This window comes from Solea senegalensis, linkage group LG11, assembly GCF_019176455.1.
Source record: "Solea senegalensis isolate Sse05_10M linkage group LG11, IFAPA_SoseM_1, whole genome shotgun sequence".
NCBI classification, from domain to species: Eukaryota; Metazoa; Chordata; class Actinopteri; order Pleuronectiformes; family Soleidae; genus Solea; species Solea senegalensis.
Genome location: NC_058031.1, coordinates 12,387,650 through 12,410,907, shown reverse-complemented (window position 1 = coordinate 12,410,907; position 23,258 = coordinate 12,387,650). Strand labels below are relative to the sequence as shown.

The window sequence follows — 23,258 nt, the reverse complement described above, 5'->3', positions numbered from 1 at the left end:
GCTGGTCTGCAGCACACACGTCGTATGATCATGTGCGTGGATTTGAATTCATTTATTTACATGTATACAGTACCAGGACACTGAATGTATGCCATTCCTTCTGGTTATTTGTAAAACAATGCTGTGAAGACAAAGGATGCTTTTGAAAAGCTCATTTAAAATTCAAGACAGCCATCTGCACCTGTCAGGGTTTTGTCTGAGATCAAATCCTGCATTTGTAGCAAGAGCTCTCCATATGGTTATTAGCTGGGTTACTAATGAATATGCATTTTTGTTGTAGAAAGGCCTAAGGCTCAGCTCCACCTGCAATCCCCCCGTATGGTCTGCATGAACCGTGATGACTACCTTAAGGGCCAACGGTTCCAGATTGGTTAATAAACTTTAATGACAAAAGGAAAGCAAAGCAATCGAAAAGGTATAATTTTGCCACTTGAGTCTCTAAAACCCATTTTATCCTCCATGCAGACAGAACAGCTTTGTTAGCAAGACATAAAAAAACGTTCTTACAGATGCACTAATCTCTAAATCCTGAGCTAGCCTGGAGGTAAAGTAGGTAATTTGTAGTTTCTTGTTCATGTTGGATCTAAGCACTTGTACAAGAATAAAATAAAACTGGTTCTAAAGATTTTTATACAAGCTGATGGGGGACATTTAAGTTATATATGGTATAACCTGTACTATTAAACCCACGGTAGATTTGCTGAAAGCTATATCAGAGCTGTGTGTGGTAAAAATCAATAGTACCTGCTGATAACAGACAATCAATGTTTGTCTGCTGACAAATAAGAAAACAGCTCAATTTTTGGTTTGCTAACAATGCTGTGGAACAGACAGATTATTCTTTCTTTCTTTCTGTTTCCTCAACACATATTTTCTACTGTAGTGACCAGATCCAAGAAGCTAGATCAGCTGTGTTTTTTTTTTTAAAAAGACTCATATTCTACGATTCAAGCCAGAATTCACTATGATTTACTAGTTGCTACATAAGATACTATGCAACTCGTGCCATGGACGTGTACAACTCTCCTCCTGTCACAGACATAAGACAGAGCAGTTAGAACAGAAATAATCATGTATCTCTAGATCCCGACAGTGGAACCAAAGGATTTAGGGCTAACTTAACTTATCCTTCTACATTGTCCACTCTGTAAACAGTGAGTTTGATTAAGGACGAGGTAACCTTTTCTCAGACACAACATGCAGTCGTTCCCAGGGTCAACTAACAAAGAACCAGCGTGGTTTGCTTCTCTAAGTGCTGTGGAAGCTAAAGCTCACTTCCTCAACACAATCACATTGCTCTCAATACTGTCAGTTTCCATTGTTTGCTTGACTTTGTGCACTGTTTTGGAAAGTTTCTCAGCAAGGCCTCTATCAAGTTTTCTCTCAGGAGATTTTTGCAAAGGAGATAATCCACAATCAGAGCATCCATCCATTTTCTGGGGTTGCATGGGGAGCTGGAGCCATTCCCTGCTGAGGCAGGGTACGCCCTGCACACGTCTGCAGCCAACATACACAGATTCACAGCCATTCACTCTCACATTCACACCTACTGTCAATTTAGAGTTGAATGTTTTTGGACTGTACCTGGAGGGAACCGATGCACACATGGAGAGAACACGCTAACGTCACACAGAAAGGCCCTCGGTCAAACCAGGGTCTGGACCAGTGACCTAGCCACTGCACCACCATGTGACCTTCCTACCGTCAATGAACTTTAAAATATTCAATAATGTGAGGTAGCTCCTTGTCGTCCAAAGTTTCCCCTCTGGGTTTTACAATGTTTGTCTCCCTGTTGTCTTCTTATTCTGAGTATCATCATCTATTATCTTGGGTGGAACTGTGGCACATTGACAGAGTGCCCAGGACAGATTGTCCAGTTTTAGTCAGACTAACACAACTACTCGTTTTTTTTCACTAACATCACCGAAACATACTGAAGTTATAGTTATTGTCAATCTGTTGCAACGAGTTACAGTAAATATCTTCGAGTGTTGTTGAATGAAAAAAACACTTCATTGCAGCAGCGTTAGAATTTGTAGGTTTTGATTGAACATAAGGAAGAGTGAGTAGAACACAAACACTAATATACTAACTTTAGGGAACAAATGTAACAGATACCCCAAAAGACCACAGACGTAAAAAGACCCATATGGCCTGAAAGTGGGGGTAAGAATCACAGGGGGAAGTGGCTCCTCTCCCCCTCTGCGCTGTTGGAGAATTCTTTCTAAACAAGGTATGGAATGCACTCCTGTGTTTCATAATTTGTTCCCTCATTCTTCTCTTCTGCACGTTTACAAACAGAGGCCCGGGGACGAGAAAAAAGAGAGGAAGCAGTTCACTGGAACCCTGGAAATATGTTCGAGCCAGGCCATTGAGAGGAGCCAAAAAGGAAAGGAGAATGAAACGTGAAAAAAGGGGAGATGATGAAAATAGTGAAAAGGGGAGAAGACATAATTAGATCTAATTAATAACTGGCTGACTGGCTGTATGCCGGACAGTCTGAGAAAGGGTGGGGGGGTGTCGGGGAGAGAAGGGTAGAGAGAGTGAGAGAGTGAGAGAAAAAAAATGCCCAAAGGACGGTCTTAATGCTTTACATGGTGTTCGCATTCCTGGCCAGCAAATCATACAATATTCACCTCAAAATTCAGAACGGCTGATTTTTTTTTTTCATCCAGTTTTAGGCTGGTACTAATCTTTTCTACTATTTTTTTAAACTCTCTCAGGGTCTTTTTCTTTCTCCTGTATGTGCAAGAGGAACACTAAAAAGGAGGTCAGTTGTACAGGGGGGGGGCAGGTCAGGAGGAGATGATGAGGTGCAGGGATGGGCTGGGGTGCAACGTTTGAAAATATCCCAGACTGACAAACACAACGCAGAGCCACAGCAGTCCGGCAGCATACCTTCAATTTCAGCTATTTGGGTTGCTTTTTTCCATAATGTCCGAGTTCTCCCTTATAAGATGATGACCAAAGACGAGACATAAAAAGACACACTGGTCAACAAGGCAACTTTCCTTCAAGGGAGCTGCTCTCTGTCAGAAGTACATTCCAGTTGATATTGATGATTACTCATTGTCTTAGGGTCAGAGGTCAGCTCATGTTTCTATATGTATAAAAAAAAACATAGCAGAAACTCAGGCCACATTAAGGGATACGGGGAGGGCAAGTGGATAAAAATAATTCTGTTGCTATGATTAAGTCTTTTGCCTAAATTGACTGGAAGAAGCAGCAAATGAGCCGTGTCTTTGGCTGAACTTTGATAAATAGCTCAAAAGTATGAAGGGGGAATAAACTGACTGACTTACGGAACAATGTACAAAGCATTGAAGGGGTGAAATGATTCATCGAGTGGGAGATTGGTTGAGTGATATATAAAATATTAGGATTATGAATTCATTTATGTCAATTGTAAAAAGAATATGCTGTTCTTTTTGTGACATGTGAATAATGATTAGGTTTTTGTCCGTTGTTGGTCAGTCAAAACTATACGTGTGTCACAACCACATGTGTGTGTCTCGTGATGAACACATATGGAGGACATGGGGTTTCGGGCACTTTGAGGCTCCATTTAGAATTCTTTGAATTTAAACATGTCTTTTTATGTTTTGTCACTCAGCCATGTGAATATATATTATATGCATGTGGGTGTGTATGTCATTGCTGGGGGGGATCCTTGTCCTAGCTCATTGCATGCATGAGTCAACACCAGCCTCCAACACTCACAAATAAATACACTTACAGATGCACATGTAAATTTCAAATGCCTTTACTGGGAAGCTGTAGAAGAATACAGAGGTATTCACTACAGAAACAGGAGGAAAAGGTAGTTACGAGGGGAAAGATGGAGATTCTATTAAAGGAAAAGATGTTTTTGCTACTGTGCTGCTGTTACAACTGACCTGCGCTCAGCTTTGACAGAAGTTAAGTTGCTTACAGCCTCTATAGTGTATAGATCGGAATATTTCTGTGTAAATGTCACACCCAAAAGAGTGAGAGTGAAAGGAAGGAGATAACAGACACCTTGAAATCTCCTTGCACTATGATAAAGCCATTCATAAGGGAAGAATTATTTGGTGTTCCATTTATAGTGTACTTAAACTACAAACTGTGTAGCCTTAAATATATTGATAGACTTAACACACAGTATATTTTCTATATTTCCCATACAAATGCGTTCCTGCAAATGCATTTTTATGCTATGCCACTTAAAAAATCCATCTGCAGTCTAAATCACTTGTATATTTTCTCATTACACATATTTTCATACTCCACAAACACACACTGGGTTTGTTTTATTCAAGCCTAAAAAAGCACCTGCAAATCTGATTCAGAACAAATCCGAAGTCTGATATTCTAAAAAATATTCTTTTATCTGCATCTTGTACAAGTGATCTTCTCCATGCTTGTCTTTCTTCCGTTTGCTCTGTCACACTGGCAGCCTGCATTCTTCTATGACAGCTTTCCCTCAGTATGCTTCACAAATACCATTAGGAGTGTGGGAGGCTGTTCCACAGTCAAGATGCTGTTCAGAAATGATTGTTTTGGCTTCCACTGCAGCTTTACATGCTTTACATTATAGCGTGTGCTTGTACGTATGAGGGGAAAATTGCACAGACGTTTCGTTTGAATTCCTCTCTTCAGCGTTTGATCTTCAAAAAGGAGTTTAGCACATTCAAGTACGTATTTTTAATAAATCCACAAGTTGCATGTCCTCCTGTGAAATACACACTTGATGATATCAAACAAAGGCCCAGAATCTATTTGAACCCTCTTATGTATCATAATATTTCACCATGCATGTATTCAAATGTTTTTGCTGGAAATAAGCCGTCACGAATGGGCCACTGGCAGCCAGTCTACTAATGTCACCAGTTCTTTGATGCATGCTTTTCTCATTCACCACATCCAAATTTCCACCTGTCCATCTCCTCTAACATGTACGGATCAATACTCTCTCCCCTCGCCATGCACTCCTGTTTGGATATGGTCATATCTTCTCTAAATCTATGCCTTCTGGCAACTGTCAGCTAATAAACCTGGAAAATGCACCCAGCAAACAGTGCCCTTACACATTCAGACAAGCTATAGGATATTCTACTGCTTGTGCTCCTCCTGAAAATGTACAGCACCGGTGCAAACCATTGATTTGCCTCTCTTTCCTGACGCACTGCAGTTCATTTTCCGCATTAAAGACAGTCGTGTGGAGGAGGGAGAACTGGCAATGACCATCTTGGGCCAGTCATTTAGTCTGAGTGACAGCAGCTGAAATGATTGAGTTCAGCCATTTATCCACTTATGGCTACATGTGAGTGTGTTGATTTGAAAGTGCACGTGTTTGGAGGCATGTGGTGTCACATAATGGCATACCGTACTGCGTGTCACCAGTGTATAAGTGTTATTACTCCCGAGTGGGAAGTGAATCATGCCGTATACTATAATTTCCTCTTGTGTCAATGAAGTGGCTTCTTTTAGAGTCACCGAATGGTGTGGGCGCATCGTAAACAGTAACATGAGATAAAATGGAGCGGCTGGTCACTACTCATAAAAGGAGGAAATCCTTTGTTCGCGGCTGATATGGTCTCACACGCTGGGAGCGCAGACAATCCAGGCACCACTACTGTTTATGAAAAACAGACATGCAGATCTATGCTATGATATCAATGACCTACAGGTGCAATGTCTTGGGTGCGCAGATGACTCGAGCCTGTGAAGCCAGGCCTTCATTGTTCAGTGTTGTTCCTGTAAACACCACGGCAGAAACAGCAGAGTCCTGAGTGTCAGCCAAGGGCGCGCTGCCACCATACAAGCTACCAAAACAGACTCAGATTCAGTAAATGAGGCTAAAAGGCCAAGTGTATGAGGTAAAATGTCAGTGACGAGACGGAGCTGTAAAGAGAATGAGAGAAAAAAAAGGTGCTTTAAAAGAAATCGCACATCCTGCCCCCTTTTCCCCTGACATCTGGCCAATTTTAGAAGCTGCTTGGATGATTAGAAAAGGACAGTTTGTGAGCTGCTTTGTATCGCAGTGGGAGGAAACTAGAGGTAGTAACATAGAAATGTACTTAGTGTGCTCAACAAGGGGGCTGGAGTACACAGCTCCACATTAATAGTTAAGTAGAGACTACAGTAGTTTTATAATATGACTTCTCTAGAGAGGACTCATATTTCCCTGCTCAGGTTGTAAAGTAAGATCAAGAGATTTTCTGTCTCCACCAAGAACAGCCTTCTGCATACTTCAAAAGTTTTTTTCATTATTTGCAATAATGTTCTGTTCTGATAGATGTCGTTCTTGTTGCGATTTACTTTTAATAGCCTGAAATGTTTCACTCTTCCGATCCCACATGTTTATATATTATGATCTAAGTGTACATGTATTTTCTATGATAACAAGGCAGAAGGTGCAGTGGGGAGCTGCAGGCTGTGGAAAAGGAGAATATCCATTACATAAGAGATTAAACTGAAGGAATCTGAGGTATGTATCCAGCAATGCTGGCCAATAATGTGAAAGCTTACTTCCCCCATGTACAGAGCCTCGATGGGTAGGTCCACATTTGATCCCTTTGAAGTAGGCTTGTAAAAGGGAACAAACACATAACGTGGCATCGCAGTGTAAATTCATGTACCGTGATGAGACGCTGCTGATGTTTTAGCCAAAGTGGAAGCGGGTTATGTGTGTATACAAGGCAGTGACAGAAAAGCAACTGAGAGATGTGATTTCTGATTTCCTGCACGAGTGTTGTATGAACTCTAAACAAGCTACGTATCCTGTGGACGACTGTGTGCACTCACCAGCCTTCTTGTTATTACATATGCCACCCACTCTTTTTAATCCACCACACTATTCTAATGGACTACTGATGAACTTCATTACAGCAAACAGCATAGTTGGAGAAAGAGTTTGAAGTGAGAGAGAGAGGAAGATATTGTGGGGGTGGGGGGGTTAGATTAACTGCTGTTTTCTTCACTGTTTGGGGCAGAGGAATGTTTCAGAGTTGCTCAGTTTTCCCCCCTCTGTGTTTCATCCAGCCACGTGCAGCACATTCCCTGACTGACATACACTCATCATAATCATCAGGGTGAGGACAGTCACTCTTTTCCCCATAAACTCACACTTCTTCTCCCTCGGCTCTCCATCTCTGTCTTCATGTCAAGAATTTCTAATGTGCGTCCTCTTTCCCATCTCTTTTTACTCATCTGTGTGCGGGGGGTGGAGGATTTTTTTTTCATATGATTGCTCAGATGTGTACGTGCTGCACATCTGTTGCTTTAAGTGGAGGTGGATAGAGCAGGCGAGAGGATTGAAGCTTACATTTAAAGCTTTAGCACACACGGAGGAATGGAAAGAGCGATAAGGCATGGGTGGGGGGGTATTCATCTAAAAAAAAATGTGGAGGAGAAGAGCAAGGTTAAGTGGAGAGGAGAGGCTGTAGGAGATGAGAGGGATCAATTATTGCCTCAGTTCAGAAACATCTACAGTCAAACAAACTGTACTCGCACACATAACACAAAGAAAATGACTTTTTCCAAAATAAAGTCAAAGGAGGGTGTGTGTGTGTGTGTGTGTGTGTGTGTGTGTGTGTGCGTGTGTGTGAGTGTGAGTGAGTGTGAGTGTGTCTGACTGACCTCTGACTCGGGCATAGCAACAACCACACTTGGCAAGGACTTTACGGAACAAGTGTTGGCATCCACAGCCTCGTCGGTGGCGATGGTGGTGGTGGCCCCCTTTCATGCTGTTGAACCATGAGCAGAGGTGGGCATGGCTCGGCACCCTTCTCTCTCTCTCTCTCTCTCTCTCACACTCTCTTTCTCTCAGTCACACAAGTAGAGGGTCACTCCTCAAAGTGTAAACCCCCGAAAAGGTGACAGTTGATCTTCTTCCCAAGTTAAAGCCCACATCCACAGCGAGGAGGAGAAGAAGAAGAGTCCACAAAAGCAGCTGCCAAGGAGACAATCCACACTCACAGGGTGTTTTCAGCTGGAGATAAACAGCCAAAGAACGAATCCAGCAAGCACATTGTTGAAGTGAGCACTCCCCTCTTCCCCTCTGTTTTCTTTTTGGTGCTGAGTTTTTGCCTCTGTGAACTGCCTGGTCAAATGACAGACTGCAAGAGTGCTTCAGAGAGAGAGAGAGAGAGAGAGAGAGTCAGGGGAGGGGTGAGAAGGGTGGAGTCTGCAGCTCCAGTTGCTTGCTATTCCAGGATAAGGATCCCACTCCCCTTATTTTCTGTCTTCCTATCCTCTGTTTCTCTCCCCTCTCTATTCCCTCCTCTCAGCTGTTTCTACTCTCCTCCCCTTTGTTTCCCCTCTCATCTGCTGACCCCTGTCTTTTCTCTTATCCCTTTTTTTTTCTACAGGGTTGAGGCTCATTTTGGCGAGGGTTGTGCTTACAGGCTCTCCTCGCTGTCCAACACTGAGAGCACATTAAATGCCATGCTCTGTGTGTCAACTCAAAAGCTAACCCCGGTGATAGTAACATCCAGGTCTACGACGACGCATAATGCTATTTACAGAGGAGAGGCCATGCTGGGGTGAAGGTGTCATGTATTTTCCAGTAAGACACCCACACAGCGTCATCACCACGGCCTGTAAGCATGATAGACTTTATGAAGAGTGTGTGTATGTGTTCACAAAAGCGATCCTAGTGGGATTTCCTGCCTGGGACAGCTCCAATATTGACTCTGTATTCATTTATAATCAAGTAGTGTTCATAGTGTAGGTTTACTTGTTTGTTTGTTTCAGAGAGGGAGCAGGTCGTCTCAGATTTCATACTGTGCATGTGCGTGTGTGTGTGCGTGTTTTATGAGTGTGTGTTACTGTACACTCAGAGATTAAATGGGTTTTGATCCTCCGAAGTATCTTCAGAGGTGAACTATAAATTAAAAAGTTTATTGTACATATAAAACATATATATGCATATGTATATATAGTTTTAAAATATATTTAAAAATATAGAATAGAAAGACCTGTAAAATAAAGATTTACAGCGAGCAATGTTGGACATATACTGTATATCGCATTTACACTTAGTGGTGGGCAGGTCTGAGTTAGTGCAGGAGGAAGAGTTGTAGCAAGAGTTGAAGGAAGCATTGCCAATGTTGCTAAAGTGATGGTGATGTGATTAGGAATTAGAGATATCACAAACACAAGTATCCACCGATTCCGATATTAGTCCGATACAGTCATTTTAGACATTTTAGTCATTTATGAAGCTGTTAACAGTACATTTGTGCCGAAGACATAATTAAAACATAAAACATTCAAAGACATAATTCTCCAGCGGTGTAAAAAATATTAAGAAAAATTATCTAACTATGACCATGGACTGATACCATAATTTCGGATGTGCCTTTTAGTTTGTCTGTCTTTTGAAAAAGAATAATGTAGTGTAGCATAAAGTGTAGCATTTGAGCCAAACATGAGATGTGATTCCATTGGCGACCAACCTGTGTTTGAATATTTGATAGGCCACCACAATTGAACATTTCTTAACTTCTGCTACCCATGCATGGGAAAAATGATGCATCTACGCAACACGACAACATCCACATGTGTGTGTGGGTTCCACTGAGTGATTGCACATACAGAGTCACAAGAGGAAAAACACTGCTGTTGCCAAGCACAGACCAAAACGATCAGTAATCATCCAGTTGTGACGTTTTCATCATTTCATCATCATAATCATGTCAATTATTAGATTGTTTTTGAATCGGGGAGCTGCAGAGTTTTATTTGGAACATAGCAATATACACTAAGCATACCATATTTTGATGTGTGCTTTCAAACTCAAAATGAATCAACTATGACTCATCAGCTGATGAAATCAGACTCTCTCAAATGATCAGTATGTAAAGCAGATGCATTCAAAGATAACATCATAATGAGACACTGCATGTTCTGAAACACGACCAATTATGTTCTGACCAACAAACAGCTTTTCTTAGGCCTGCCTGAAGCTGCTGTGCTTATGACTCAGAGTGATCTCATCTCACTTTTGTGGAGTGCATCACATCATGCCCCTTTTCACAAAGGTTACAATCCGGTTTAGCAGAAATCACCAGCTGATTATACTGTGATGCAGCAGTGGCACAGCACCCCACTCAGGTTACACTTTGGGGGCAAAAAAAAAAAAGAAAGAAAGAAAAAATGGAGTTGCGGAGTTGCTGCTGGCACAGAACCAACACACACAGGTGCCAGATTTGTTAGCCAGCCACGTCGCTCCAGCATCCATCCATCTCTCCACAGGGACAGTGTGGTGGCCGACTGTTTGTCAGGGTGTTTCTGTCATGGACTGTCAGAGCAAACCTAACCCGGCTGACTCACAACCATTTGCCACACAAATGTGTGGCAAATGGTTGTGGAGCATGGACTCATATAGTTGTGTTATACTGTAGACTCAACTCTCTACCCATTTACCTGCTTCTATTTTCTCTCTCATAGAAAACATAAAAATATACATATATGCTCAAGTTGACACAGCAGACTGATTTTGCCTGCACACATACAGATGGATCACAATCCTCCCCTCATTCCCTCCTGGCCTCCTTCCCTCTCTCTATTTCTTTTGCTTATAATGGATGCCTTAAGCTACTATGATTGAAGAGGCAACTCAGCAGAGGAATACTGAATAGTGCTGCTGAATGTCTCCACTTGTCTGGAGCTGATATGGCTGATAAACGCATGTCTATAAGCACACGAGAGCACTATTGAAAGAGAGCTGTGAAACAGTGGGTTTGACAGCAGAACATAAGGCTTAAAAGAAACAAGACACTGCTTTGCAAAGTGAACGAACACTGCCTGCATTATTCTTAAAACACCAACGGGAGGGAACACAGGGAAATCTTCCATGTACTCTTACGGCTGACGGTGCCGATGTGTGTTTCTACAAGATACCAGTAGGGGGCATTTGTACTTGTTGCATTAGGTTAGTTCACACAGTCAATGGTGCTGCTTCAAAGCATAACTAAAGTCAAGGGAATAGCAATTTCTACTATCTACTAGCATAAAATCAGCACTTTGGTATATTGATGAACTAACAATGGCATTACTAAAATTGGCAGAATTTGAGATGTCAACAGATGACAACATTTCTGAAAACATTGCAAGTAAAATAGGCCCATGATGCATTTACAAACACCCTGAATGTGAGCTGGAATATGAAAATACATTTTCTTGCCCTGGCTTAAAGGGAGGAGCAGGGGATGTGAGGTGAGCCATGCATTAACACCCATTCATTTCTCCCCTTTTATCTCCTCTCCTCCACTCCTCCCCTCCTGCCTTCTCTCCACATCCCTGACAGGTCACATATACGCACATGATTCAACTGCACTCACATCTGGAGAGCGGAATAAAATCTACACATGGACATTTACACTGGAATGGATTCGGAGGCTTGTCTGTGCGTCTGCACACTCGCTGACAAACGGGTGTGTTTTTCATTTAAGCGAAGAAAGCCAAATAGGGAGAATGTATCAACTTTCCACTCAGTGTGGGAGGCAGTCACTCACATTTAGGAAGCATATTCAGAGTGGAATCTCAAGAGGATCTATTAATCAGCTCATGCAAAGAAAACACAAATACCTCATGTTATTTTGTAGCGACGTTCGTGGACCAAAGATATTGTAAACACCATATAAACTGCTGGGGCGAAGTCGTTGTACTGTAATGTACTGTGTATACTGCACATGCACTTAAACTGCGCATATACACAGACCTCACATGTCATGAGCATGCATACTAATAGCTACGGCAAGTCTCAGATATGCAGTTGGTTATTCATAGTGTGCTTCCCAACCCCCAACTGACATTAGCCTCTCCTCACCTCATCAGCCAGCTGAGATCCTGCCAAAATATGCTCACGTAAATTTCATTTTCCTTACTCCTTTTACCGCAGTCCCTCTCTTTTGCTCTGTCTGTCTTCCTCCCCTCATCTCAGAGCTGAGCGCCAATTAAGGCAAACTGGCATTCTGGACAAGGCAATGTGAGGGGGAGGTTTTGGTTCTGTTGGCTGAGATCCATCATGGACCAAATGTCACTGAGATACTGTCCTGTTCTCTTCTCTTGTGACCTGCTGGTCTGCGGAAAACTGCTGTAGACTAAACTACTCTGCTGGCACATGCTATAGGGAGATAGATGTGTTGTTGTGTGTTGTGTTGTGTTGTGAGTGCCTGTATTTGACATTCGAATTGTTGTACCTAACTCTCAGGCAAACTGTACACCGGCTTACTCATGTACCACAATTACAAGCATTCACACTTTATACATGCAGCCACTCTAACAAACACACACTTTATACTATGCAGCTACTGTTTTTGAAATTCCTGAAGGCTGTCAGAGTTTTCATTCTTCCATCGAGCCACGGCCTTTCTCTCTCTGGAACTACTCTGTGAACCTTGCTCTAGAAGCAGCGTGCTCGCAATGAGACTCTGGGATTGCTGACTTCATGGCTCAAGGCTTCATTTTGAGCTAAAACACCACCCATCGGAGAAAATGTTAATTAAACAAAAGCAAACCTCAGGACCACACATGTAGAGCCGCTGCTGCAATATCTGTAATTAACCAAAACTGAAACCAGAAGTTGTGATTTCAGTCAGAAAAAAAAAATCACACAACTTGTCTCTTCTGTATTGCTGAAAAGCCAATGCAGCAAATGAACTAAATAGAATTAATTGTGAACTAAACAGCCAGTGCTCTCATCGACGGTTTTGTGAATCACATTCATAGACACAAAACAATCAAATGAACACGTAAAATAAATAAAATAATATGAACATTTAATATACAATAAAATAGAATATCAACATAGGTCAGTCTGTGGACTAAATGCCAGCTGTGCTGTGGAGCACTGACCTGTGAGGTGTCTGACTGACCTGGCAGGCACATTCCAGCTGGTCTGCCTGACCTATTTCTCTAAAAACACAACACAAGCTTCGGCAATTTACAGCTACTCCACTCAAGCTAGAATTACCTCCTGGCATAGCATGCCTTCACCAACCCTGTTGAGTTTCATTTTACGTCTACATCTTTCTATCCAGACTTAAATAATATATGTGTTAACGTTGTGAGTGATGTTGTGTGTGTGTGTTCCTCCTCCAGAATAATTACGTATAAACCAACTTTTCTGCTTATTATAAGAAGAAAGGCTACTTCTGGCTACAAGACGCTTTATTCTTTTCTCACCATATATTTCCACAACAGTGAGGTTACAGTGACACAGTGACTGTTGAAGTCAATTCTGATCAGGTCATACTTGAATCAAAGAATCAAAGAAAATCTTTGTGCCTGATGTAATCTAATTCACTCCGAGCATTCCTGATAAATTGTGCCAACAAATAATGAGCTCACACGGAATTTGACCAGCAAAAACGACCAAATCTCACCGTGACCTCACCGTGTCATCCCTGAGCATGAGATATCAACCAGAGCACATGAACACATAATGCTTCTGGTGTAAGATTAGATTAGTGCACGATGCCACTGTGCAACATCACCAAATTATATACATGTTGTCTGATTTTATGCATTCAACATGTGGACCCAAAACTAAAGTGCACACTCAAAGTTCAAAACACCTGCGGCCACTGCAGCACTGCAACAAAAAAAGGCACAACATTTCAAAGATGGAAAAAGAAAATGGCCTGATGAGTTTTGGCAGAACACTCTTCAAATTAAAATGAAATGAAAGTTGTTTGGATCAGACACGGTCCAGCACATCTGGCATCGTCCTGGCCAGTAACAGCATAAACACTAAGTGTGTTGGAGCACAGCTGCATGAGTGCAAAAGGTGTACGGTGAGATTTACTATGAATACAACATGATATATCTAAATACTCAATGACAATGTGAGTCCCAGTCTCATGAAGCTTGGTAGAAGAGGTCCTTTCCATCATGACAATAAAAAGTCAAAAATGACACTACAATCACAACCATGCTCATTAATATACTGATCAAGTAGGTCAAATGCACACATAATGGAATCCAAACAGATATTGTTTGGTCCATTGTTTGCACAGAAAGTGCTTTGAGCTTCTGGAATATTTATGACACAACTAGGTATTTATACATAGAGCTATATAGAGAAATGTGTGTTAGCAGTGCTTCTATTTTCCAGTTCAGGATATATGGAATCATCTGGTCAAGCTGTGTGAAATATTGTGACTGTGCAAATAGATAACGGTTACACTATCTGTAAAAAAAAGTGAAATCTCTGCTCCTTCAAGAACTTCAAGAATCATCTCCAAGGTCACACACATACATTTTCTTGGGTGGCAAACTCTGAGACACTGACAAAGCCAAATAAGCACAAGGGCAATCAATTTTTATTCTATATTTTTCGCACTTCGGGCTCTTGTTCTGACCTCTGGTGATTCACATTTTAAAATCCTTTGATTATTGCAGGCTGTTATTTGTAGTAACTTACTCATATCAGGTTAGGTTTAGACAGTGGTAAAAAAGGATATTTGTATACTGTGTGTGTGTGTGTGTGTGTGCACATGTGACCAGTGTATACATGCAATTGTCTGTTAATTATAGCACTGTTATTGTTACCGGTTCACAGCAGTTTCCTGTTTGCAGACCTCATGCATTTTGTCTAGAAAAGTCAACATTGTAAAACACAAAGTGTGCGGACGCACATGGCCATTCATCACCAATCAGTGTTACAAAACAGACACTGTGGACTACTATTTTAAGTTTGTGGGGAGTTTTTGTGATTGCAGAAATGGCCCACTTACTTAACATTTAAAAACGGTGTTGCACTTTAAAAATGTACATTTTTAATCACTAAAAACATGTAAATTGTCATCACTGTAAGAGAGAAAGAGAGTGAGAGAGAACCTCCGGGATACCAGTAGGTGATATTGACAAAAGAATAATCAGTTATTGAAAAAAATTTCTAAAATGTCACACATTATAGACACATTCATGAAAATAGACCAGCTGTTTTAATGAGGAGCCAACTAATTAAAATACACACCCTCTACTCGAGGCTACGACATCATCTGCATCTTGTTGTTGAGGTTCAGATGTTCTCTGCCTTGTGTTTCATTGATTTTCCATCCAATTTCCCATCCGGAGGAAATTGGGCTATGCAAAAACAATTGAGCAGAGGCGCTTGTCTGGGATTGAAATAAACAATCTTGCCTTTTGGTCATTATCCATCCACATGGCCCCAAATTTTCCTGCTTTCCTGAGTCCTGAGCTGGGAGCTAAAATAATATTTGGCAGCATTAACCTCAGCAGCACACCCGATCCTAGTAAGACCATTACAGATAAGCATCGCTGACAGCTTCCTCTGGCCTCACTCACACCCCTCCTGTACGCTATGTACTGTTCTGCACAACAGTTAGTGGTCCGACCACATGGTACACACCACCAAACCTCCCATATATACACACACTTTCCCTAACCCAAACCTGATCCGGCTACAAAGCTCCTTTTGTTCTATTCCACTCAAGTAAAATGGCAACGCACGCAACCCTTCCACAACAAAATCAGAATAAGTATAACCAACAGCGATGGGGCAGAGGCTGAAAGGAGGCAGCTGAGCATGTTTTCTTGCCCCATCTGGAAAGTATTGCATGTGTATACACATGCACACAAGAGCTCTTATTCTCCCTCTCACGCACTTAAGTATGGTACATTACAGCAAAGCAATTCACTGCTATCAGTGCTAATAGAGGATACAGAGGGTGGAGTTTAATGAGAGAAAAACACCAACACTCAGGTGACTCCCATCTCTGAGGTTATTACTGCCCATTGATCTGATATCAGATATGGCAGAAGCGACTCTGGCCTGTTTTCATCCACACGTGGCTAAAATGCAAAAACAAGCTTAACTGGAGCTAAGCTAAGAGGCCTGGGCTGTATCTCACATGGCATGTAATACATTCCTATGATGACATTCTTATGATGAGCATTTGTATTTGGTGTCGCTAATGTCAGAATTGATGTAACTTTATCTATTTATACCCCGCATCTTTCATCTGGAAACAGGCAAAAGTATCAATGTTTTCAGTCAAACGCCAACCTGTTTGCAGCTGTCCTGCTTTACTAGCGCAATGGTGCCGTTGCCTCCGTCTGTCCTCACATAAAATGACTCGCTTCCTGTGTGCAGAGTGAGATCTAAACACGGAAATAAATACAGGATCACGTGGAGCTGATAGTTGAACCCTTCTCTTACCAATGTGGCATGCATACTTCTCATTACTGTAACTCCTAGACCATTTGTGCTATCTTGAAAATTCAAAAAACTATGGACTGGTAATCTGTCCAGGGTGTGACCTCGCCTTTCGCCCTATGTCAGCTGAGACTGGCACGGCACCCCGAGCGACCCTCATGTGGAGGATGAAGCGGTAGAAGATGGATGGATACTGGAAAGCAGAGAAATAGAGCTTTGCGCCCATATACTTGTCATTACGGTAGCCCTCAGGACTTCTGCGTAACGACTGTCCAATCACAGGCTAGATTCACCAGCACGTCACACATTTGTGACGTCAGCTTGTCAGTACCGTATTACTAAATGGTTGTATAACTGCCAGATATCGAAAAAGGGGCAGAAACACTCACTCATTGAACATTTTTCGACAGTACTACAGCCAGAAAATCTAAATAAATCCAGGCGGCCTCATTATGTTGATGGTCATAAGAGGGTTAATCACCATTGTGTGACCTAGTTTGACATCAATTTGAATGTAACAGACATTGTGTTTATGTCTGAAAGTTACGCATTAGAGTTTGAAATGCAATGACGTCATCGTGACTGTTAATATGTCAAAAACAATCCGAGTTTTTATGAATGTGGTGGGGGCGGTGGAACAGGCTGTTTGAGATGTCACAGTGTCACTGCACAGAAATCTGAGACCTTTCACAGAAAGAATCAAAGCCGAGTCTGAAAGTTTGTGTTTCGGTGCGTCTCTAAGCTCCGACTGGTTTGGTTAGAGCCAGTGTTTAGACTAGCATTGTGGGTTTTATTGAACTAAACGGTCTGTCACGCTCAACGTAGATCTTTCAGGTCTTACCTGTTTTTTTTCTCCTCTCTGGATTTTCTGTGGTGGTGGCCTGCTGTTCCCACTCCAGCCCCTCTGGCTCCCACTGGCCCTGGACAGGCCCCTTTTCATCTTCACTCGATGGGAGGTCCGCTTCACCCCCCTCTGAAAGCTACACACAGAGATGCCGTTGTCAGCGGTGAAGCACAGCTCTTGGGGAGGATGTGAGGTTAAGATTGTACAGAGTACCTTTGGTCACATAACCACAAAAACATACCAGTGGCTGCGTTCTTTTTCCACAATCACTTGTCATTTTTTTTTTTATCCTTCCTCCATTACAGACTGAACAAGAATGCAATGGAAATCACTGAGGCCCAACATTTGCCACAGAGCTTAAATATGAACTGCCTGTCTGACAGCGTTTTCAAACTGTATTTAAAGCCCTGCAACACCAGAGCGGAGGTTAAAAAGGCAAGTGGTGTTATCATTCCTCTGCAGAGGTGGAGCGAGATTATAATCACCATTATGGGTTTTTTTTTTTTGAAGCAGCAAATTGCTGGGGAGGAAATGATTTATCAAGATAATCTCTCTTTTTTTTTTCAAAGACATAGCCATTTGGACCTTTTGGTACAATCTGGCCCTTTTTCTTACATTTTCAGATCCCGGCAAGTTCATTAAGGCTGCAGTGCATAACTTCATGCTATTGTTGATGTTATTATTACACAGTATCATTAATATTAATAATTTAACACTATCAGGCCTGAGTGAGGGAGTATTTGTGTGTATACACCAGCAGTGCAGGGGGAACAAGCATTTAAACTGTTCAAGAAATGGGTTTTTGGAGCTGTAAAATTCACTTGTGAAACTTTTTGTGGGCACTTCTTTGTGTTTTCAGTCATACTCCAAATCCATTTGCAGCTTTCTTGCTTTTCCAAGCGCAATGTTGCTGTTGCCTCATTTTGTCTTGACATAAAATGAACCACTTTGCTCTCTGACACCACAAAATGTAAATACAGAGACGCATGTGGAGCTGTTAGTCTTTATCAGCAGTGTGTGAACACATTTCAATATAACAGACATTTGTTTTTATTTAAAAGTTACACACTACAGGTTTGAATGCAATCTGTAAATTATTTTTATGGCAGACTTTATGTTGATGTTGTAGAGAAGCATTTTATATTGTTGTTGTTGTTAATGCAGACACGTGTGTGTGTGTGTATAAACAGAGAGACAGACTTTTGCAAGGTTGCAGTGAGGTATTAGTCCTGCATGACTTTTGTTTATGGTCAGATGTTTTAATCACCATGACACAGCTTCCTCTTGGGAAACAAGATTCCACCCGAGCACTGAAGAGAGACTGGCAGCCCCTCCATCCTCAACTTTCTCTCTTTCTCTCTCTCTGACTTTCCCATTTTAGGTTCATGAACAAGTAATAATACAAGTAATGACAAAATAAACTAGTGACTTCATGCTTTTATATAAAGAGTGAGTAAACACACAAACTCACCCACTGTTGATTTGGCATGGCCACAGAACAAAGTACATCAGCCATGGCTCCTAACATCTGGTCAGTGCGTCCCTGATTCTTCTGAAGAGCCTTCATTCTCTCCAGCCAAACACCCCAAAAAAATGTGTGATTCTCCTCCAGTTCTGACACAATCTCTCTCAATCTGTCTCTGTGTCCTCCGTCTTTCGTTTCCCTGTTCTCTGCTCCTTAAGCTCTTGTCTCACAGAATACCGTGCCACTCTTGGGAGCTGAGCCACTGCAGCCCACCGTGTTCCACGCTGACACGCAGGAAACCTCATGCATAAGAAAAAGGAGCCTAGGAGAAGAGGGCATGTCTGACTCTGTGAATCTAAGTTTGAATGTTTAAGACTACACAGCTCCTTCCCTCTCACAGTGCACACATTAATTGGCTGCAAGTGTCTCTAAGCCTGGCTCAGTCCAGTAAATATGTCCACACAGGAAACACAGAAGTTTTTGTCGGCCTCCATGAACAGAGTCAGCTATCCTCTTCTTAGTCATCCTTCTGTTTCCTCCTTATGTTCTTCTGTGAGGTGGTTCCCCTCCTGTCCTACTTGCTGTTTGAGTGCTGAGACATTAGCTGTCCCTTCAGGGCTTCACCCTCCCTGAAATCCTTGTTTCTTGTCCTTCATTGGCTACAGTGTATCACCTCCCACCTCCCAAATAAACCTCTCCTCCCTCCATCATTCTTTCTCTTCCATAGTTTCTTGTCCCTCTTCATTACCTGGATTTACTTTTTACCCGCTCTAACAAGCCTCTGGTCTGACTTTGACCCACTCTCTCTCTTCCTCTGTGCCCAAGTCTCACACAGTGACACATACAGTAGATTGTGTGAACTCTTAAGCAGTGGGACAGCCCCAAATAAGGTATGAACACAGAGCTCATGTGGCTCAACTATTTAAAATGCTGTCATCAATTGTGCACACATTACACAATGTCTATAATTGTACTGATTAGTCACACTAGTAGTGTTTATTTGTAAGTGAAAATGATTCCTATTCATTTGTATTTGTATTCTGTATGGTCCATTCTGTATGGTATTCTGTAAGGAAAAATGTCATATTTCATTTCATTATTATGGAAACACAAAGGCCACAAATTCATACTGGTGTTTTGTTTTGGTCTTTGCTTTGATCAATATTTACTCATTACTACTTTTAACTAACACATCTGTGCACTGGGAGTTATGATGGTGTGTTTGTTCCACACCTCCTGAAGATTTGATATAAATAAAGCTATAAGTTATAAGTAAGAAACTTTTAGCATTATGTTTGAAATACAATCATTTGCTCAAAGGGCTGCTATTCTTTAGAGGAGCTTTGGCTTCAAACTAGTTGCAAATCACCCACAAAACAAACTATCATCCTATGATTTCCTTTATCTATTAATATTAAAATATCTAAGTGAGTAGATTGTACAATTTAGCATTTTCTTTTATTTCATTCAATTTCAGGAATATTGCAGACAAGTTTCCAGCTGTGTCTCAGAGATGTTTTAATCTCCGCTGATTTTAAGCGTGACCTGTGATCTACTCACTGTCCTGTTTTGGTCATAAACAGACGAGGGCAAATGTGATCAGGCTTCTTCTTTAGAGTTTTACAAGCGAGACCCAGCCAGCAATAAAACTGCCACATCTGGTCTTTGTATTTTATTCTTTTTTATTATTATTACTATGGTTGTATTTATAATTATTTTTGAATTCATTATTTATTTAACCAGATTAAAAGATGCCACAGATATTAGCTCGCTAGACTACAAGCGGCACTGGAATCACACCAGAGACACAAAGTCATAAAATCTATCCTTGTTCATAAATAACAGGATTATCGATTATTATTGGCCATGTGGCAAAATTGTATGAATCTTAGTGCATCCTTGTTTTTTGGGAATTAACCACACAAACTTAAGACTAGATAAAACAACTTTCTAAGACAGCAACAGAACAAGTGTGGTGAAAAGCTGAACAAGTATGACTTTATCACAGGTTATTGCAATTAGTCACTGGCAACAGTGAAGAGCAAAGACATTACTGGCAGAGGTGGACTAATGGTGTCAGAGCCTTAGGAAACACTCGTCTGCTTTTACCGGCTGCTTTGTTCACAGAAAGTTTCCACATCACGCCTGTGATTACTGTCTTATAATGAAGAAATCATATGTGCAGAAAAAATTCGATAACTCCAGGCTAACGCAGAGGGAGAGATGTGCAGATGAAACAGCCCAACAGATCTTGAGGGAGTGTGTGTGAGACACGTCTTACTGACATAGAAATGCAACTGCCTCACAGGCTTCAAGCATTTGAACCTTGTGTCTAAATAGGCTTGTATTTTCCTATGAAAGCAATAGTGTGTAACTTTTATGTACACATGAATGTCCATTAAATTCCAACCATTGTCACATGCTGATTCAGCTCCACAAACCTCTCCCTCTCTCTCTGTTTGTACTGTTGTTTTTTGCATTTTACATCGTGAAAGAATGGCAGTGAAAATTGAGTTAAGGAATTACACCCTGTTCTCTGAAATATCAATGAAATAATGAGATACCAAAACAAATGTGAAAAGAGAACAGTTGGAATATGGAACTGGAATTGTCCTATCAAAAAGCTCTGGGGAAAGATTGGGGGTAGGATGCGGTGAGCTGCATTTTTGAGTCATGTCTTAGTCACTTAAACTTGAGTAAAAACAAAAACACCACAGACCCCAACTTCCCGATGTAATAAATTTCCCCAAATCACCTCAAATCCCATTCTTGCCTCCCATAACAAATTTAGCCCTGCTTCCTCTGTACTTCCCCTCATTCACCTTATTCTCAGAAGGTTTCAGGCGCTTGAAAAGATGGAGAAGTGGGAGGGGGGGTTGGATGGGGGAGTCCTGTCTTTAAGCCAGATAATATAAATAAGTAAACAGCACGTGCAAAACAGCAAGTGCATGCAGAGTCTAAGCAGAGTAGGTGCTGGTAAGACCAGCCCTGGAGAGACTGCCAACAATCTAATATTAGCCGAGCACATGGCTGACTATAGAATCAGTCACTAAGCTGGCTAAACTTAGTTCATTGCTTCCCAAGCCCCTTTCCAAGTTCTTTTGCTCTGCCACTGACCTCTGGTGGGTACTGTGGTGTCTGGGGAGAAGGTCCACTGCCATTTGTAGTGATGAGTGAGTGACTCTGGGAGGAATTTGCAGAATAGGAGGAAAATAACTCTGACCCTAAAAGGAAAGTGAAAGAACTATCAGGAGGTGGGAATTAGAACAAAATGTTCTCTCACATACACACCGTCATTTGTAACAAAAAAAAAACCTGGTATATTTTCTTGGAAAAAAAATAATAGAGCAGTGGCTTTGTGCTGTAAAATAAACAAAAAAAAGTCATGTTTTGAGTGTGCACTGCAATGTGTGCTATGCTGCCCTCATCTGGTACAACAGAGAGATGATTGTGTATCTCAAAGGATAAAGGAAAAGTTACAAAAGCACACATACACCGCTACTCCACCCTGTTGTGCCAAACAGACTTCCCTTTCCTGTCAACTTCATTTCTCTTTTGGCTTCACAAGCTAGAAATCTCTGCCCTAAGCATGTCATTTTTTTTCCTCTTCCTGTGTTTCATATCAGTTAGGAGTCAGGCCCACCTCAGGCCTTGTGTCTAAACATAGCACCGTTTAAGTAACGGGTCAAAAGTGATGTTTCAATCTGATGGTTTCAAGTTAGCACTGAATGAGGACGTGGTTGGGGAATTTGATGGGAATGGAGGTGTTTTCTATTCTGTTGGCTGATAACAACAACTTCTCTGGTAAACTCTTAAGCAGCTGTAATAGTGTAAATCAAATTGCTTTGGAGTGGGAGTCTAAAGTGACTGATATGACTGATACTGCAATAAGAAGAAGACAAGACGTGCCTTGTTAGTCATGTGTAGATTTATTTGGTGGCGACAGCAGCTACAAGCGACAGTGTACTGTGGCTATTTTAAATGTGAGTGTGTCTGAATATCTTGTGGGAATTCACGGCACAAACCAGCCTCACGTCCAAAAAGAAAACTGCAAATCCCTATTGCATCAGAGGGGGGCAGTGTTCATCTCTCTCACAGTGAGAAAGCAGTTGCATAACCACGACTACATTCACAAGTCGGCCACTGGCATAACTCCATCAATATGAGGGTTAATCTGTTAATTTGCACCTATGTAACACAGTATGGCTGAGTCACTGATACTATGAATAAACCTGTTGACACACTAATTCTATTCTGTGTTCTCATAAAAACAAAAGGTTTTTGGTTACAGCCCTTAGAACACAGAGCATTTAGGCTGTTTTTATTCACTACTATGTTATACAGAGGCTGTAAGAATGTGCAATATAGAGTCTTATATCCTTTTTATAATCGGCATTTTCACTTACAAACACTACTAGTGTGATTAATTAGTACAACTGATTTTTTCATTTTCACCAACTGTATAAACACACCTCAGCAAGAAGTCCCCAAAGAAATTGTAAAATTGTGAAATTGGAAAGATGTCATAGTTCAAAGTTCACTTGGCTCGTTTTTATGAACAAAAAATACAAGGGAAATGTTCTATTTTCTGACTTTTGCACAATTATGACCACCTATAAATGCTGGAGTGGCTCAGTGGTTAAGACCGGCACACTGTGTACGAAAGACATCGTGGTCACAATGGTCGCAAGTTCGACTCCACGCTTTGTAATATAAACGTAATGTAATATAAACATATACCCCCAGGATGTCATATAAGGAGTTGTGTATTATTGCCA

The 23,258-nt window shown here is 41.4% G+C and overlaps 2 protein-coding genes across 7 annotated transcripts in view; both read right to left on the bottom strand.

The window, feature by feature from the left end:
* Window positions 1–19,174, bottom strand: part of arhgef25a (Rho guanine nucleotide exchange factor (GEF) 25a) — a 41,380-nt gene extending 22,206 nt beyond the window's left edge. For 2 of the 3 annotated variants that reach the window (XM_044038057.1, XM_044038058.1), the window contains exons 1-2: window positions 18,487–19,174; window positions 17,013–17,151 (exon numbers count right to left, since the gene is read on the bottom strand). In XM_044038057.1, the coding sequence (XP_043893992.1) occupies window positions 17,013–17,151; window positions 18,487–18,582 (235 nt within the window). In that variant the 5' untranslated portion in view covers window positions 18,583–19,174. Of the gene's footprint in view, window positions 1–7,620; window positions 7,845–17,012; window positions 17,152–18,486 lie in introns of those variants that run through there. The other variant, XM_044038060.1, reaches the window with a different exon arrangement.
* The window catches only part of samd11 (sterile alpha motif domain containing 11), a 1,171,052-nt gene that overhangs the window by 796,943 nt on the left and 350,851 nt on the right, over window positions 1–23,258 (bottom strand). The window lies entirely within an intron of this gene.